Source organism: Sapajus apella, unplaced genomic scaffold (assembly GCF_009761245.1).
Source record: "Sapajus apella isolate SASKATOON/1434 unplaced genomic scaffold, GSC_monkey_1.0 scaffold2, whole genome shotgun sequence".
Lineage (NCBI taxonomy): Eukaryota > Metazoa > Chordata > Mammalia > Primates > Cebidae > Sapajus > Sapajus apella.
This window is the reverse complement of record NW_022436942.1, coordinates 66984098-67000711: the sequence shown is the minus strand read 5'-3', so window position 1 is coordinate 67000711 and position 16614 is coordinate 66984098. Positions and strand designations below refer to the sequence as shown.

Below are 16614 nucleotides of genomic sequence, written 5' to 3'. Positions count from 1 at the left end.
TGGAGGCCCCGGGCCCGGCCCGGGCGGCGGTGGCGGTGGCGGTGGCGGCTCTAGCTCAAGACCTCTGTGGCGCCCTAGCACCGCGCCGCAGCCATGGCCCTGGTGACCCTGCAGCGGTCGCCCACGCCCAGCGCCGCCTCCTCCTCGGCCAGCAACAGCGAGGTGAGCCCCAGGCCTGCTGCGCCCGGCCTGGGCCGCCGGACGCCGAGGCGAGGCCGCGGGAGCTGGGGCCGCGCGTGCGCAGCGGGGGGAGGGGGGGTGGCGGCTGTACGAGCGCCTTGGGGGACCCCACTGTAGGAACCGAGCTGGGCAGCCGGACCGGGGTGACAGTGCGAGGACTGTGTGCGATGTGACCCTGTCTGGGGGAGCTGTGCGGGGACTTTGTGTGCGGTGTGACCCCTATGGGGGAGCGACTTTGCAGGGACCGTGTGCAGTGCCCCTCCGGAAGTGCCTGCAGGGGATTGTGTGCGCGCTGTGACCCCCATCGGGGGTGACCCCCATCTTGGGGTGATCCCTGTTTGGCGGGGACTATGCGTTGTGATCCCCATCTGAGGGTGACTGCAGAGACTGTGTGTGCAGGTGTGACCTCGTGAGTGGGGACTGGGATTTCAGGTGTGACCCCTGTCTGGGGGTTGACCCCTGTCTGGGAGGACTGTGTGTGTGGAGGGGACTCCCATTTGTGGGTGACTCTGCAGTGTGACCCAGGTCCAGGAGTGACTGGATGTGCGACTGGGACCCCTGATTGGGTGACTCCGTGAGCCGCTGGTTCTGAGACCTGTGGCCGGGGCAGGTCTAGGCCCTTTGCCTGTGTGCCTGGCTTTGCGATGTGAGATGTGACTCTGGTTGACCTGTCTTCCGGGTGTGCCAGAGTGAGACAGGCATCTGGAGGTGCCCCTACAAACATGTGAGATTGTTTCCCCACCTGCCGCCTCTGGAGTTCTGGCTGTAGGCGTGCCCGTGTCGCCGTGTGACGGTGACTGAGCGTGCTGCGGGTTCTGTGTGCAGCCTGAGTCTGGCTTTTCCTTTCTGTAACATCACTTAGGGCTGTGTGTTTATGTGCGTCTGTCTTTCTGTGTGGCTGTGACCCATTCTGGGTGATTGCATAGGTGCATCTCTGGGCTGCGTGTGCCGGCACTGTGCACGTTTTTGTGGTTCTGTGTGTGAGGCCCGAATCTGTTTGCCTGGCTTCTTCCTCTGGGGTTGATTGAGGGAACTGGTGCCCTCTGAGCCTGCACGGTTGGCCTGGCTTGTCCTAGGCTCAGGCCTTGGGCCTCTGAGCAGGTCACTTCTCTTGTAGCTGCAGGGGTGACCCTCTGGTCGTGCAGTCTTGCCCACCATCTCTTGAAGAACCCTTGAAGGCCTCTGGTCTAAACTCTTATCTATAACAAGGCTGAGTGTTTGCCTGCAGACCCTTAGCTATGTTTAGAGAAGACTGGAGAGGCGGCTCTGCAGTCTCAGGCCCAGGAAGTTCTGCAGCCGGCATCTGGGCTCTTCAGACCCTTTCTTTGTGGGAGGGAGTGGGGGAAGTTGACTGATAACACGGGGGAGGTTTGTGTGTCTGTGTGAGACGAGAGAATAATATTTGCGTTTGGTTTGACAGCCCCGTCTCCTGGTAGGGTAGCTCTTCAGCCTTGCTTTGCTGGGATTGGCAGAGATGTTTTCAGAGTGCCTGGGAACTTGAACCTTTTCCTTGGAGAGGTGAGGCCACTCATGAGTTGTCTACAGACAGAAGGTTCTAATAATCCCCCCTCTACATGCTGATTAGAGGCAAAAGAAACTGGCCATCAATGGCCTGCTACTGAGAAGCTGGATTGCAATAGCGCCTTTCCTTCCCACAGCGAGGAGGGCCTGTTTTCTGTTCCTATCTCTGCTGTCTGGCAATTTACAGAGTACTTTTATGCATGTAATCTCGGGTTCTCATCACAAAAACTTACCTGAGGTAAGGAGAGAGGTTGGCTTTAGGCTGAGCCTGTCAGCCCAGATTTCTGATTCAAAACCCGATGTCCCTAGAGTTACTTGCAACCTAATCTGTTCTTGTCTTACACATTTTTAAGGGCTTATTATTTTTTAGTTTCATACCATAAATTGGCCATTGTAAAGTGTACAATTCAGTGGTTTTTAGTATATTCATGAGATTATGCAACCATCACCACCATCTAATTCCAGAACATTTTCACCCCCCACCAAAATAGGAACTCTATACCCCTTAGCCCTCAGCTGCAGCCTCCCCCTTCCCTATTCTCCCTAACCCTAGGCAGCCGCTAATCTGCTTTCTGTATCTATGGATTTGCTTATTCTGAACATTTTATATAAATGGAATCACACCCTATGTGGCCTTTTGTGTCTGGCTTCTTTCACTCAGCATCACGTTTTCTTTTTTTTTTTTTTTTTTTGAGACAAGGTTTCACCATTTTGGTCAGGATGGTCTTGATCTCTTGATCTCGTGATCCGATCGCCTCGGCCTCCCAAAGTGCTGAAATTACAGGCGTGAGCCACAGCGCCCGGCCCAGCATCGTGTTTTCAAAGTTCATGCATGTTGTGGTATGTGGCAGTACTTCATTTGTTTCCATGGCTGTATAATACTCCATTGTATGGGTGTGCCATATTTCGTTGGACATTTGCATTGTTTCTACTAGACAGAGTTTATTTTTCTTTTTTTTTGACACGGAGTCTCACTCTATCACCAGGCTGGAGTGCAGTGGCACCATCTTGGCTCTGTGCAACCTCCACCTCCCAGGTTGAAGCGATTCTCCTACCTCAGCCTCCCAAGTAGTTGGGATTACAGGCGCGTGCCACCATGCCCAGCTAATTTTTGTTTTCAGTAGAGACAGGGTTTCACCATGTTGAACAGGATGGTCTTGATCTCCTGACCTCATCATCAGCACGCCTCACCTTCCCAAAGTGCTGGGATTACAGGTGTGAGCCACTGCGCCCGGCCTGCGTTTTTAATTATTTTATAAAGCATTATTTTTACTAAGTGCCAATGACCTGATAAACAAAGTAAAACTCAGGCAGCTTTTATTCTGTCGTAGTAAAGCTGCAGCATTTGTGGCTGGACTTTGAATGGGCTGGCATGTTTCCTGAAGGCAAGGCCCTCACCAAGATGTGTTGAGCTGAGAAGCAAGGTGTGATGGAGATAGCAGGTGTGCGCTGGGGCAGGAGACCTGGGTGGGCCAGGCCGGCTCTGCCTTGGTCCGCCCTCGCTTGAGTTGCTTCCTGTCTGTGGGCCCTGGCCCATCTAAAAGGACTAGATTACCTCTTTCATGTGTTGCGTGGCATATGTAGCTTCCCTGGAATAACTGACCTGACAAGGCCTTTCATCCGAGAACCTGGGAGAGTGACTGAGAATTAACTGATTGTGAAGTCCGTACCCGCAAGCCACGTCATCACTCATCAAAATGCAACTTCATAATGAGTCAGACACTTCGGGCTGCGCTTTCCTGACACAGCCAGGCCTGCTGCTGCCATGGGAAACAGGGGATTGCAGCCTTCAAGCCCTCAGCCCTAAGGCTCTCCTTTCTCTTTTAATTTTCTTTCTTTTTTTCCCCCCAGTCTTTAATTTTATCACTTATGTCATTTTCCTATGAATCTTAACTCAGTTCCTCTGTGTGAACAGGCAGCACACAAGAATAGATAAATCAGTAATTTTCAGGAATGGATCGTAACATTGTTATGTCTGAGAAACTTTCAAGGTGACTAATTTTCATGGGCAGATCTCCAGGCACATTTTGGATTGGACCAGAGTTTCTCAACCCACTGTTGATACTTGGGACCAGAACATTCTCTCTTGTGGGGGGACCGTGTTGTGCATTGTGGGATGTGTAGCACATGTGGGATCCTGTCCTCTTCCCACTAGGTGCCAGTAGTGACCTCCAGAAAAATGCCTCCAGACATCGCCCACTGTCTCTTCTTGAGAGAACTTGCTCCCAGTTGAGAACCACTGGGTTAGACCCAACATTCTCTTCTCAGTTTGTTGCTGTTGTGACTTGTTTTGTGGTCAGTGAAGCCTTCCCCGGTCTTTCCAATTCTCCTTCAGTGTGGGGTAGGTGCCTCTGCAAAATCTTGTATGTGCATCATCTTAATAGGATGTAGGGACTCTCTGGCCCTCTGGTGTACACATGCCTTTTTTTTTTTTTTTTTTTTTGAGACTGAGTTTTGCTCTGTCACCCAGGCTGGAGTGCAGTGGTGTGATCTCGGCTCACTGCAACCTCCGCCTTCTGGGTTCAAGTGATTCTCCTGCCTCAGCCTCCCAGGTAGCTGGGATTACAGATACCTGTATGCGCCACTATGCCTGGCTAATTTTTGTATTTTTAGTAGAGTCGGGGTGTCACTGTATTGGCCAGGCTGGTCTCGAACTCCTGACCTCATGATGCACCTGCCTTGGCCTCCCAAAGTGCTGGGATTACAGGTGTGAGCCACGGCACCTGGCTTTTTTTTTTTGAGATGGAGTCTTGCTCTGTTGCCTGGGCTGGAGTGCAGTGGTGGCGATCTTGGCTCACTGCAACCTCTGCCTCCTGGGTTCAAGTGATTCACCTGCCTCAGCCTCCCAGGTAGCTGAGATTACTGGTACGTACTACCATGCCTGTCTCACTTTTGTACTTTTAGTAGAGACGGGGTGTCACCGTCTTGGCCAGGCTGGTCTGGAACTCCTGACCTCAGATGATCCACCTGCCTTGGCCTCCTGCAGTGTTGGGATTACAACCGTGGCCAGCTGGTGTAGTTGTTCTTGGTTGAAGTTGCCACCTCCTGGTGGGTTTCCCTTGCTGCCCAGGCCCCGCCCTACGTTATCTCTGGACTGCTTTTCCTTCGCCTCGGCTTCTGCTTCATTTCTGTCCTCAGTCAGCCCTGCATCTCTCCCAGCCATCACAGCTTTCCAGGTTTCTCTTTCCCATTCAATGGGCGCCTCTGTGCAACATAAAAAGCATGCCAAGTCCCAGCGGTGCCGAGTTGTTTGGGGGGTGTGTGTGTGTTTCCTTCTCATTTCAGTTTGCTCTTTGAAAGAAAAAAAAAAAATAAGTCATAGGTACTTCTGGAGCCCAACCTCTTGGCCTTTTAGCTTTCAGAAAATATTAAATGTCTCTCTCTTGCATTTATATAAATAAACTGATAGCCTAGAACATTTCGTATTAAACGTTTAAGTCTTTTCGAGAACCACCAAGAGCTTTCGAGACCTACACACAGACAGCCCGATTCCTGGCCACCTTTCACTGCAAGACTTGCCTGGGATGGTTTTTTGAAGATGGTGTTCATCACTCAGCTGTGATTGCCTGGCTCAACAGAGGAAGTGGATTCTCTTTAAACACGGCCCCCTCCCCTTAAAAGAGAAAAACAGGATAAGATCCAGAACAACCCCGGAAAGTTGAGGGCCGAGGGCTAAAGACTGTGCAGGGTAACAACACCAGATAGGAAATGCTCAGCTAACAGGACTCCATCCCCTGGACTGTGGCAGGAATGTGGGTCAACATTGGGAAACCTGAAAATTCCCCAACGGAAATGACTCCAAGGGACAGACCGGGATTGGTGAGGAAAGGGCACGGCTGCTTAGAAGTAGCCAGGTTTCCTGGATATCTTTATCTTTTTCCAACACCGGCTTGGAAAATGTGAGACTGCCATCCGAGGCGTGTTGTCAGTGGTGCCTGTGGTGTGATATTCTCTTTCTTTCTCTGTAGTTGGAGGCTGGGAGCGATGAAGATCGAAAGTTAAACCTCAGGTAAGCAGACTTTCCATTTTTGTTCCTAAGTCTTTCTCCCAAGCAGGTAAGGAATGCTCTTGTTCTTCTCCAAAGGGAAAACCTACAAAAAGAATATGCCAATTTTTCAGTGCCTTAGCAATTATTACCTAAAGCACATCTAAAACTGTAATGCTTTAAAATCCATACATATGTTTAGCTGCTTTAGTAATATTATATAACACTTGGAAAAGAAGGAAAATAATTGCCATTATTCTACCACCCTTACATTACCATTTGGGGCATTTTTTTTTTTTTTTGTAGCTTACTATTTTTTAATAGAGATAGGGTCTCGGACTCCTGGCCTCAAGTGATCTTCCTGCTTGGCTTCCCAAAGTACTGGGATTACAGTCAAGAGCTACTGCTCTCTGCCTAACTTGAACATTTTTATGTATTTTCTTGCAGACTATTCTTCTGCTTAAAAAAAAAAAAACCTAATAATCATGAAACGAATAATCATGACACTCTGCCCACACTTTTTCATTCCGCTTTTGGTAAGGTGTTCCTTTGGCCATAAGCACTTTGCTGATTTGAAACAGATTCTCAACCCCCTAAATGTATCAATTCATGGTGCTTTAACTGTGCTTATGAGAAATCTTTAGCTCTGCTCATTTAAAAGATTCCAAGATGTAGTCCTCAGCTGATGTATTCATTAATGGACACAAAAACTTTTTTTTTTTTTTTTTTTTTTGCCAAAAATTAAGTCCTGCCTTTGTTTGGGTGTTTATAGATGATTCAGCCCTTTGTTATATTCATATAATATGTTCCTTCACACCAAGGAGCCAGTCTTAAACTCTGACCTCAGAGTTCAAAAAAAGTAAACAAACTTTCAGAGATATTGTTCTTTAAAAAAAAAAGTCTGTTTTATCTCATGAGGGGAAGGAAAATTAATTGGAAGAGGAAATGTGTGTTCAGAAATTGGGGTCAACTATTCATTACTGAGAGCGGGGTGTTCTGGTCAAACTCTCATGCAGAACTGGTAGAAATATGATCAGCTTTTCTTTGACGTTTCTGTGTGTTTGAGTGAAGGAAGGGGAAATACTCACTTTTATTGTGGCACACATGATTTCTAAAGATAGTGTGGGTAGGGAAATACTAGCCTGCCAGAATCAAAGAGATGAGATGTCTTATTTCTGCTGCTGGGTCTTCGCTTTTAGTGTTATGCTGAAGACACAGGACACATTTGCTCTGCCACTCTGGGGTTTTTGGTTGGTCAGGTCAGGGCCCACCTCAGCGTTCCCAGACTGTAAGCAGCTGGACTCCCAAGTGGGGGTAGTTGTGGGCCGAGTTGCAGATCAGACTGTCTGGGTGGCAGCAGGGAGGGGGTGGAGTGGAAGTCTGGAGACTGGCTGTCAAGGAGGAACTGAAAGAGGGGCTTGCCTGCCTTTTCAGAGCAGCTCCTGAGGTACCCAGCTCCCTTCCCCCCAAATCCCCTACCCCAGATCCCTGCCCCCAGGTTCCCTTTCCCCTAGTCCCCTCTCCATCTCCCCTCCCCTCCCCCAGCTTCCCTCCTTAGATCTACCTCCCCAAGCTCCCATCCCCCAACCCCATCCACTCCCCAAGTTCCCCTCCCCCCAGTCTCCTCCCCATCTTCCCTCCCCCACTCCGCTCCCCCTAGTTTCCCTCCCTAGCTCCACCTCCCCAAGCTCCCATTCCCCAAACCCCCTCCCTAGATCCACTCCCCAAGCTCCCCTTCCCCAGATCCCCTCCCCAATCTCCCTACCCTAAATCCCCTCCCTAGATCCCCTCCTCCATCTCCCCTCCCTAAAGTCCCCTCCCTGAGCTCCCTTCCCTATAGCTCCCCCCTGAGTCCCTTCTCTCAAGTGTCCCTCCCCAAGTTCCTCTCCCCTAGATTTCCTCCCTAGATCCCCTTTGAAAGCTCCTCTCCCCTTCTCTCTTCCCCATCTGCCCTCCTCCAGCTCTCCTCCCCAAGCTCCCCTCTCCCAGATTTCCTCCTTAGCTCCCCTCCCAAACTCCCCACCCTCAGGTCCCCTCCTTGAGCTCCCCTCCTCAAGCTCTCTTCCCCCAGTTCCCTCCTAGAGCTCCCCTCCACCAAGTCCTTCTTCCCCAGTTCCTCCTGGAGCTCTCTTCTCTGGCTCCCCTCCCCCAGCTCCTTCCTGGAGATCCCCTCCCCAGATCCCCTCCCCCAGCTCCCTCCTGGAACTCCCCTCCCCCATGCCTCCTCCCCTGGTTCCTCTCCAGCCCTTTCTTGGGGTTGGCATCTCTTCCATCCCTTGACCCCATCCCTCTCTGTCAGGGCTGTTATTGGTGAGAGAGCACTGAGTTCCGTCACTTAGACTATCTTTGGGACAAAGAGCTATTTTTATTTTTTAATTACCTTTAATAGCTTATAACATAGTGTTTTCAGTTAATATGAACTTATAAATGGCAGTGACATGAAAATGTGTATGTGGACTTTCCTCACTGGTATTTAACCTTTTTTTTTTTTAATATATGTTTTTTAAAGGCTAGTCAAGTGAAGCAGTGGGAGTGGAGAAGGAACAAAGAAACCTATAACTGGTTGTGATCAATTAGTTGTAAACACCACTGCACTCGGACCAGCCTTAACCTTTTTTAAAATTAAAACATTTTATTTTTATTTTTTAGAGACAGAGTCTTAACTTTGTTGTCCAGGCGAGAGTGCAGTGGTATGATCGTAGCTCACTGTAGCCTTGAACTCCTGGGGCCAAGCTATGTTCCCACCTCAGCCTCCCAAGTAGCTGGGACTACAGGTGTGCCCCACCACACCTGGCTTATTTAAAAAAAATTTTTTTTTTTTTTTTGAGACAGAGGCTTGCTGTGTCACCAGGCACCAGGCTCCAGGCTGGAGTGTAGTGGCGCAATCTTGGCTCACTGCAATCCCCATCTCCTGGGTTCAAGCAATTCTCCTGCCTCAGCCTCCCAAGTAGCTGGGACTACAGGCGCGCACCACCACACCCAGCTAATTTTTGTATTTTTTTGGTAGAGACGGGGTTTCATCATGTTGGCCAGGATGGTCTCAATCTTTTGACCTTGTGGTCCACCCATCTCGGCCTCCTAAAGTGCTGGGATTACAGGTGTGAGCCACCGTGCCCGGCCTTAAAATGTTTTTTGAAGAGACAAGTTCTCACTGTGTTGTCGAGGCTGGTCTCAAATTCCTGGGCTCAAGTGATCCTCCCACCTCAGCCTCCCAAAGTGCTGGGATTACAGGCATGATGACAGCCACTGCACCTGGCCCTTTTCTCGCTAATAAAAGTCCCTTTCTCTGCCTAGTTGGGAGCTGCAGGGGACCTTACAAAGGGATGGGAAATAAGGCTTTGGCAGCTTTCCATATTGAATCCTCAAAACAGCCTTAGAAGGGAGATTTTCCCAGTTGGTGGTTGACGCCCAAGATTGGAATTGGGAAATACTGTATTTGAAGCGAGACCTTCAACACCAAGTTGACCCTACTGTGCTGCATTTCTGGAGACCAGGTTCATAGTGCGGTTGAATTAGCTGTCTCAGACATACAGGTGAGGGAGCTTGCCTAAGGCCACCGGAGTGAATTAGCAGCAGCGCCAGGGCCAGCATCAAGGACTCATGCCAGCTGGTGGTGGGTCCCTCCTAGGATGTTGGATCATTGTGACTACCACCGAGAGTCCTTCTATGCCACTCTCAGCAGGTCCCCAGTACCATTGTGACCACTGGGAGACCCTGAGCTGGAGTTGGAGTCCTGTGTTCTCATTCAGGGTGGGATGCTGGGCTCTGGGCTTGTCCCCCCTTTTAAGCCCCTCTTCAACCACCTTGACGTAGCACTCCCCTTTTGAGGCACAGGACACCATCCTGCCTCCTGACCTTCCTTGCCACACAAGAAAAGTTGTTGTAGCCTGGTTTAAGCTTTGACTGAAACTCATTCACATCCATGTGGTAATTTGCATTTTTAGGCCTTTTCTCTCTGAGTCTCTCCTAGAGAAGAAAATTATGGAATAGTTTGTTCCCGTTTGTTTATTTGGGGTTGGGAGAGTTAGAGATTTCTCTTTGTTTCCAATGGATCCCGAAGGCGAACTGCCATTACCTCGTCTCTAAGAAAAACTGGAGGTAGCAGGATATTTCTCTCTCTTTTCTCCCCTTCGCCTAGCCTTAACTAATAGTTTCATCTTTTGGGTCATCCAAAAAGTCAGCTCTGCTTCTTGCATATTCAATAAATTGCAGGGACACATGGATTGGATTTTCCGAGTCACCTGCCTTCTTTTTCCCAGGTTCCCTGGTGGCACCTCTTCGGTCCTCACACCTCCTTTGTCCTGTCACAGAGGGACACCTCTGGACCCATCCCCTCTACCTTGGCATATCACCCCTGGCCTCTCGAGGCTTCTTCCTGCTGGTCCCCAAAGTCTTCCCTGTGTTCTGGTGTCACTGGTGTTGCTGGCCTGTCCACCCTCTACTCTCACACGTGCCTCTGCCAGTCCACGGACCTACTCCCTGCTCCCCAACCACACGCATTCCCTAGGCCGGTTCCTTTTCACCTGGCCACAGTCCTCATGGCCAGTGAAAAGTACTCCCACCCCAGATGTTTGTGACGTCCCTCTCTTCAGAGAAAGCAGGAGGCCCCTGGTGTCCCTCTCTGTGACAGGTGCCACACCCACCTTACGTGGCAGGTCTGTGTGTCTTTGTCGCATCCCTTAGTGACAGGGCCTCATTTCTCTGCCTTCATGTAGCATTTAAACAGTTTAAATGGCAGGGCACAGTAGCTCACACCTCTAATCCCCAGCACTTTGGAAAGCCAAGGCAGGATGGATCACTGAAGCTCAGGAGTTCAAGACCAGCCTGGCCAACATGGTAAAACCCCCCTCTACTAAAAAAACAAAAAGTAGCCAGGCGTGGAGGTGCATACCTGTAATCTCAGCTACTCAGGACGCCGAGGCAGGAGAATTACTTGAACCCAAGAGGTTACAGTGAGCTAAGGTTGTGCCACTGCACTCCAGCCTGGACAACAGAGCAAGACTCTGTCTCAAAATAAGTAAAGAAATAAAATAAATAAAAATAAACAGTTTAAATGGATGAAACTTTGACCCTGCAGTCAATTCCAGACATGTAGGAGAAATAGCAAGGTATAGGGGGAAGGCAGTGGGGTTCCGAGTCAGGCAGACCTATCTGGCTCCTGTGCCAGTTACCAAACCCAACTCCTGGCTGTGTTACCTCTGTGTGTTCCTACATCTCTGTGGGTGTCAGTTGTTCCTCCTGTAAAACAGGGATGACACTACGACCTTTCAGGGTTGTGGAGTAATTTGTCTGATACTCCTTGCCCAGGCCAGGCGCAGTGGCTCACGCCTGTAATCTCAACACTTTGAGAGGCCAAGGTGAGTGGATTGCTTGAGCCCAGGAGTTCAAGACCAGCCTACGTAATATGGCAAAAAAATCTCAATAAAAAATAGAAAAATTAGCTGGGCATGGTGGCACATGTCTGTAGTCCCAGCTACTCAAAAGGCCGAGGTAGGAGGATCACTTGAACCCAGGAGCTCGAGGCTGCAGTGAGCCAAGATTGTGCCGCTGCACTCCATCCTAGGTGAAAGAGCGAGACCCTGTCTCAAGAAAAAAGTTCCTTGCCCAGAATCAGGTCCATGGTGGGCTTGGTTGCTACGCTCGGTCTTCACGAGGTATTGCTCATGTGTAGTGTTAGTTCACGCCCCAGGAGAATTAGAGGGGCCGACTCCCTGCAGGTGCTGGGGCCAGGCTTGAGAGGGTGCCCACCCCAGATGCTCTTTGACTGGGAATAGGCTGCCTCCTTTACCCGGCTACATTCCTGTAAGATGCAAATAAGCATACAGACTTGGAGGAAGCAGTGTTGTGATTCAGTTTTTCTGAAGGCCTTCTGGGAAGTGTCTGAGGAACTGATCATCTCACGCCCGGCACACAGGTGATTGCAGCAGAGCAGTATAGATCCAGTTCCCTTGCTCTCCCCTGCCTCCCTCATGTGCAGGCTGCTGCTGGCCGCTTGCAGTCCCTCTTTGGAAGCTGTGCCGTTCAGACTGTGGGAATTGGTGTGCAGATGGCCCTGCTGGCAGCAGCTTCTGGCTCCCTTGCCATCCTGGGAGCCGGCTCAGTCTGGCATGAGACATAAGTAGTTGTGGGCCAGGCAAGACACTGGGGAGATAATACTGTCCCCAGGGTGTGGATCAGGAGTGGAGTGAAGTGTTTTTTTTTTTTTTTTTTTTTTTTTTTCTTTTTTTTCAGTCCAGCATTTCCAAGTCAAGTGTGGGAACGTAATCATTAGAATGATTGTAATTTGGTTATTTGTGATTGCCTGTCCTAGCAAAGGTTTGGGCCAGAGCAGCAGGATTTTGTCTCTTCTGTGTTATTTGGTTTCAGTGGTAAACTGTGAACTCCCTGACTCCTCTGCCTTTCTCTCCACACTCCCTTCCCCTTTTGGTCTCCACCTGGAAGTCCCCCAGGGAACCCATTCCCCTTGCAGCCTTCTGAAGTGTGGTTTTGCCTTCTCGCACTCCCTACAGTGTCACAGTGGATGGGGTTGGCATGCCATTGCCCTGCAGACCATACGTCCCCTTTTCAGTGAGCACCCCTACTTTTGCAGCTGTCCACCCTCTGGGGTTCCTCCCTGCCCTTGGTGCTCCATCTTAGCCTGGGCTTTGTTGTCTTTGTTGCCAGTCTGCCCAGTTAAAGTCCTGCCAAGAGGTGTCACACAGCCACTGCATCCAAGTTCCGTGTTCATGCTGAAGACGGACGTGTGTATAGGTTACTGTATCAGTCGTCTCTTGCTGTATAAGAAGTTATCACTAACTTAACTGTTAAACAATGCATGTTTATTTTATTTTATCTTTTAATTTTTTTCTTTTTTATTTGAGATGGAGTTTTGCTCTCGTTGCCCAGGCCGGAGTGTAATGGCGTAATCTCGGGTCACCGCAACCTGCACCACCCGGGTTCAAGAGATTCTCCTGCCTCAGCCTCCCAGGTTGCTGGGACTACAGGCATGCGCCACCACACCTGGCTAATTTTGTCTTTTTAGTAGAGACGGGGTTTCTCCATGTTGATCAGGTGGGCTCAAACTCCTGACCTCAGGTGATCCGCCTGCCTTGGTCTCCCGGAGTGCTGGGATTACAGGCATGAGCCACTGCACCCGGCTCATGTTTATTATCTCACAGATTGCGTGGGTCAGGGATCTGGACACAGTATCGCTGGGTTCTCTGTTTGGGGTCTCATAGACTTGCTGGTCAGGGCTGGGGTCTCATCTGAACCCCAGGTTCCTCATTTAAGCTCACGCGGTTCTTTTCATGTTCCTTTTTTTTTTTTTTGGAGATGGAGTCTTGCTCTGTCACCCAGGCCAGAGTGCAGTGGCATGATCTCGGCTCACTGCAACCTCCGCCTCCTGGGTTCAAGCAGTTCTCTTGTCTCAGCCTCCCGAGTAGCTGGGACCACAGGTGCACACCACCATGCCCAGCAAATTTTTGTATTTTTAATAGAGATGGGGTTTTACTGTATTGTTCAGGCTGGTCTCAAACTCCTGACTTAAGGTGATCCACCTGCCTCGGCCTCCCGAAGTTCTGGGATTATAGGTTTCAGCCACCGTGCCCGGCCTGAGTTCATTTTCTTGCAGCTGTAAAATTCATGGCACTTGCTTTTTCAAGGCCAACAGAAGAGTCTGCTGCTGTAGGGTCTTATAACAGATTGTAATCACAGTAATGATTATCTCATCACCCTTAATGTACAGTGCAGCCTAATTAAGAACTCTCCCATCCTGTTCTCTGGTCCTGCCCACATTCAAAGAGAAAGGCTCACCCGTGTGCATGCACCAGGCAGAATTCTGCCCATCAGTCAGTCTGTGAGTTCTAGGGATGCCCCCAGTCTAATATAGAGAAAACACGTGTAAACAAGTAGGTTTTGATTCAGTGTTACAGATGTGCCTAGTTACGGATGGTAAGGGGTGCCTGGTGTTCAGGAATATGGAGAACGAGTCTTACAAAGTTTGACACCACCCTGGAGAACACTGGTCCCCTCCACTCAGCACCCACATGCTTGTTCGTGCTCTGAGGCTTGGTGTCTCTTAGACTTACCCCACCTTTAATATGTTCACCTTAAAAATAACCACCCCTGTTGATTCTTAGATACATTTTTTCCCACAGCTTTGGACTTAGAGAGGGATGGGCACGGGTTTGGCTCCTATGTCTGTCCTTTGTTATGTCAGTAGACTATTATATGATCTTGAGCAGGCCTTAGTTTCAAATGGGCAATGTAGTATGCAGCTTGTAGGGTGGCTGTCAGAATTCAATGAGCTCATGACATGAACGTCTTCTCCCATAGTAGACTCAACAAGTGCCCCTGCCCGTACTTCCTTCATGGTAATAGCTTCTCTTGGAAATGATTCGTCTTTCTTTTTCTTCTCACAGGCGTTTTTCTCTCCTTAGCGTTTCCTTGGTGTTTGGTACTTGCATTATAGTATATGCGCTTAAGTACGTAAATGTTTCCTGCAGTGCAGGGCTGGCTGCATAATTTGTGGAGCCCAGTGCAAAATGAACGTGGTGGAGCGCCTTGTTAAAACATTAAGAGGCTGGGCACGGTGGCTCATGCCTGTCATCCCAGCACTTTGGGAGGTTGAGGCAGGTGGATGACCTGAGGTCAGGAGTTCGAGACCAGTCTGGACAACATGGTGAAATCCCATCTCTACCAAAAATACAAAAATTAGTTGAGTGTGGTGGCACACGCCTATAATCCCAGCTACTTGGGAGGGTGAGGCAGGAGAATTGCAGGAACCCAGGAAGTGGAGGTTGCCGTGAGCTAAGATTGCACCACTGAGCTCCAGCCTGGGTGACAGAGTGAGATTCTGTCTCAAACAAACAAACAACAACAACAAACATTATTACGAATTTCAAGATGGTACCAGCAGAGTATTAAACCAAGTAGAGGGCCTTTCTGCGCACATAAGAAGAAGCTAGCCCTACCCACTAGACTGGGAGCCACTCTAGGGACAGGGCCTGTTTGGCCTCCTGCCTCACAGCACCCAGTGTGCACTGGGTCCCTAGAGGTCTTGTAAATTGAGTATGTTTCCTGTTAAGCAACTGAAAGTGGTCTTGGATGTTCCGGAAACAAAGGACAGAGAGATTTCTTCCCACCATTGCCTCCATTGAAGTTGAGTGATATCGGTGCTTTTAGGTCAGTCTCAGTACCCCTCTGTTCTCATTTGTCTGCTTGTGAGCTGCTCATTCAACAGATACTTATTGAGTTCCTACTGTGTACCAACCCCTGTTTTAGAGGCTGGGAATATAGCAATGAACAAAATTAAAAACCCTGCTCTGGAGGCTGACATTCTATTGAGGGAGACAAGACAGTAAGTAAAATAAACAAGTACAATAGTAGTGTGTTGGTAAGTGCCCAGGTGAAAAAATCAAGCAGAGATGGAGGAGAGAAAAGGGAACACCTGAATCATACCCCACTCTGTGAATGGCCTTGTGTACATTATTTCATTTAATCTTTGCGAAAACCCTGTAAGGACATTTAAATTCTCATTCTCTGGATGAGAAGACTAAGCCCCAGAGATGTCAGCGGACTGATTTTTTTAGTAAACAGTAGAGCTGAGACTCTCATACTCCATGTCTCGTTGACTCTAAAGCTTGTGCTCTTCACGCCAAAATTCAAGTGCTGTCTCTCCTTTTCCTCCTCCCTATGTGTCAGAACCCCCACATGGAAGACAGAATGGCATTTAGCGGAAGAACCAGGCTTTGCAGTCCATTTTCCCCGCTTGAGCCATTAGCGGTACCACTATGCATTTGGGCAGGCCCCATCGCCTCCCTGAGCTCTACTTAAGGCAGGGATTGTCACAGATCCCCTTCATGTGCTGTAGCCTGGAGAGCATCTAGGTGATAATGAGGCCAGCTTCTGTGGTGTGCCGGCCAGGCTCGGAGCTTTCTGCACTTGCTGTTACCTTGTTGTCACAAACCTGCAATGTGGGGACTCTCCTCATTTTAGGAAACCAGTTCCACGAGGCTGGTGGGAGGCCTGAGCCAGGGAGTGAATGCAGGTTGCTGTGATTAGGGACCTGAGTCCTGCCCCCACCCCTGTGGCCTTGTAGGTAGTGGGCTCCCGTTGACTCCCACTTTTTTTTTTTTTTTTTTTTTGAGACGTAGTCTTGCTCTGTCACCAGGCTGGAGGACAGTGGCACGATCTCGGCTCACTGCAATCTCCACCTCCTAGGTTCAAGCGATTCTCCTGCCTGAGCCTCCCCAGTAGCTGGGACTACAGGCACGCACCACCCTACCTAGCTAATTTTTGTATTTTTAGTAGAGACAGCGTTTCACCAAGTTGGTCAGGATGGTCTCAATCTCTTGACCTTGTGATCCGCCTACCTTGGCCTCCCGAAGTGCTGGGATTACAGGTGTGAGCCACCACACCTGGTCCACTTTTAAACATTGGAGTACACAGACTTAACATTCTGGGGCCGTTGTGCTGTTTGGCTGTTCCCTTTGGTTTAACTTGGGTTTTGTTTCTGCAGTTTGTTGGAACATTTGATTTGAAAATCAGAATTTGCCTTTCAATGTTTTTTTTTTTTCACTCTCTCTTTTTTTTTCTTTCTGAGACAGAGTCTTGTTCTGTTGCCCAGACTGGAGTACAGTGGCATGATTGCAGCTCGCTGCAGCCCTGACCTCCTGGGCTCAGTTGGTCCTCCCACCTCAGCCTCCCAAGCATCTGGGACCACAGGTGCACACCACCGCACCTGGTTAATTTTTGTATTTTTGGTAGAGATAGGATCTCACTATGTTGCCCAGGCTGGTCTTGAACTCTTGGACTCAAGTGATCTGCCAACATCGGTCTCCCAAAGTGCTGGATTATAGGTGTGAGCCATCGTGCCGGCCCCCCGTGTATGTGTATGTGTGTGTGTGTGTGTGTGTGTGTGTGTGTGTGTGTGTGTGTGTGTATATATA

At 49.5% G+C, this 16614-nt stretch overlaps 1 protein-coding gene across 2 annotated transcripts in view; it reads left to right on the top strand.

Moving 5' to 3' along the window:
* The first annotated feature begins 6 nt into the window (after positions 1 to 6).
* The window catches only part of SSH1 (slingshot protein phosphatase 1), a 76530-nt gene continuing 59922 nt past the window's right edge, over positions 7 to 16614 (top strand). The window contains exons 1-2 of one of the 2 annotated variants that reach the window (XM_032300638.1): positions 7 to 162; positions 5670 to 5710. In XM_032300638.1, the coding sequence (XP_032156529.1) occupies positions 94 to 162; positions 5670 to 5710 (110 nt within the window). In that variant the 5' untranslated portion in view covers positions 7 to 93. The remainder of the gene's footprint in view (positions 163 to 5669; positions 5711 to 16614) is intronic. The other variant, XM_032300649.1, reaches the window with a different exon arrangement.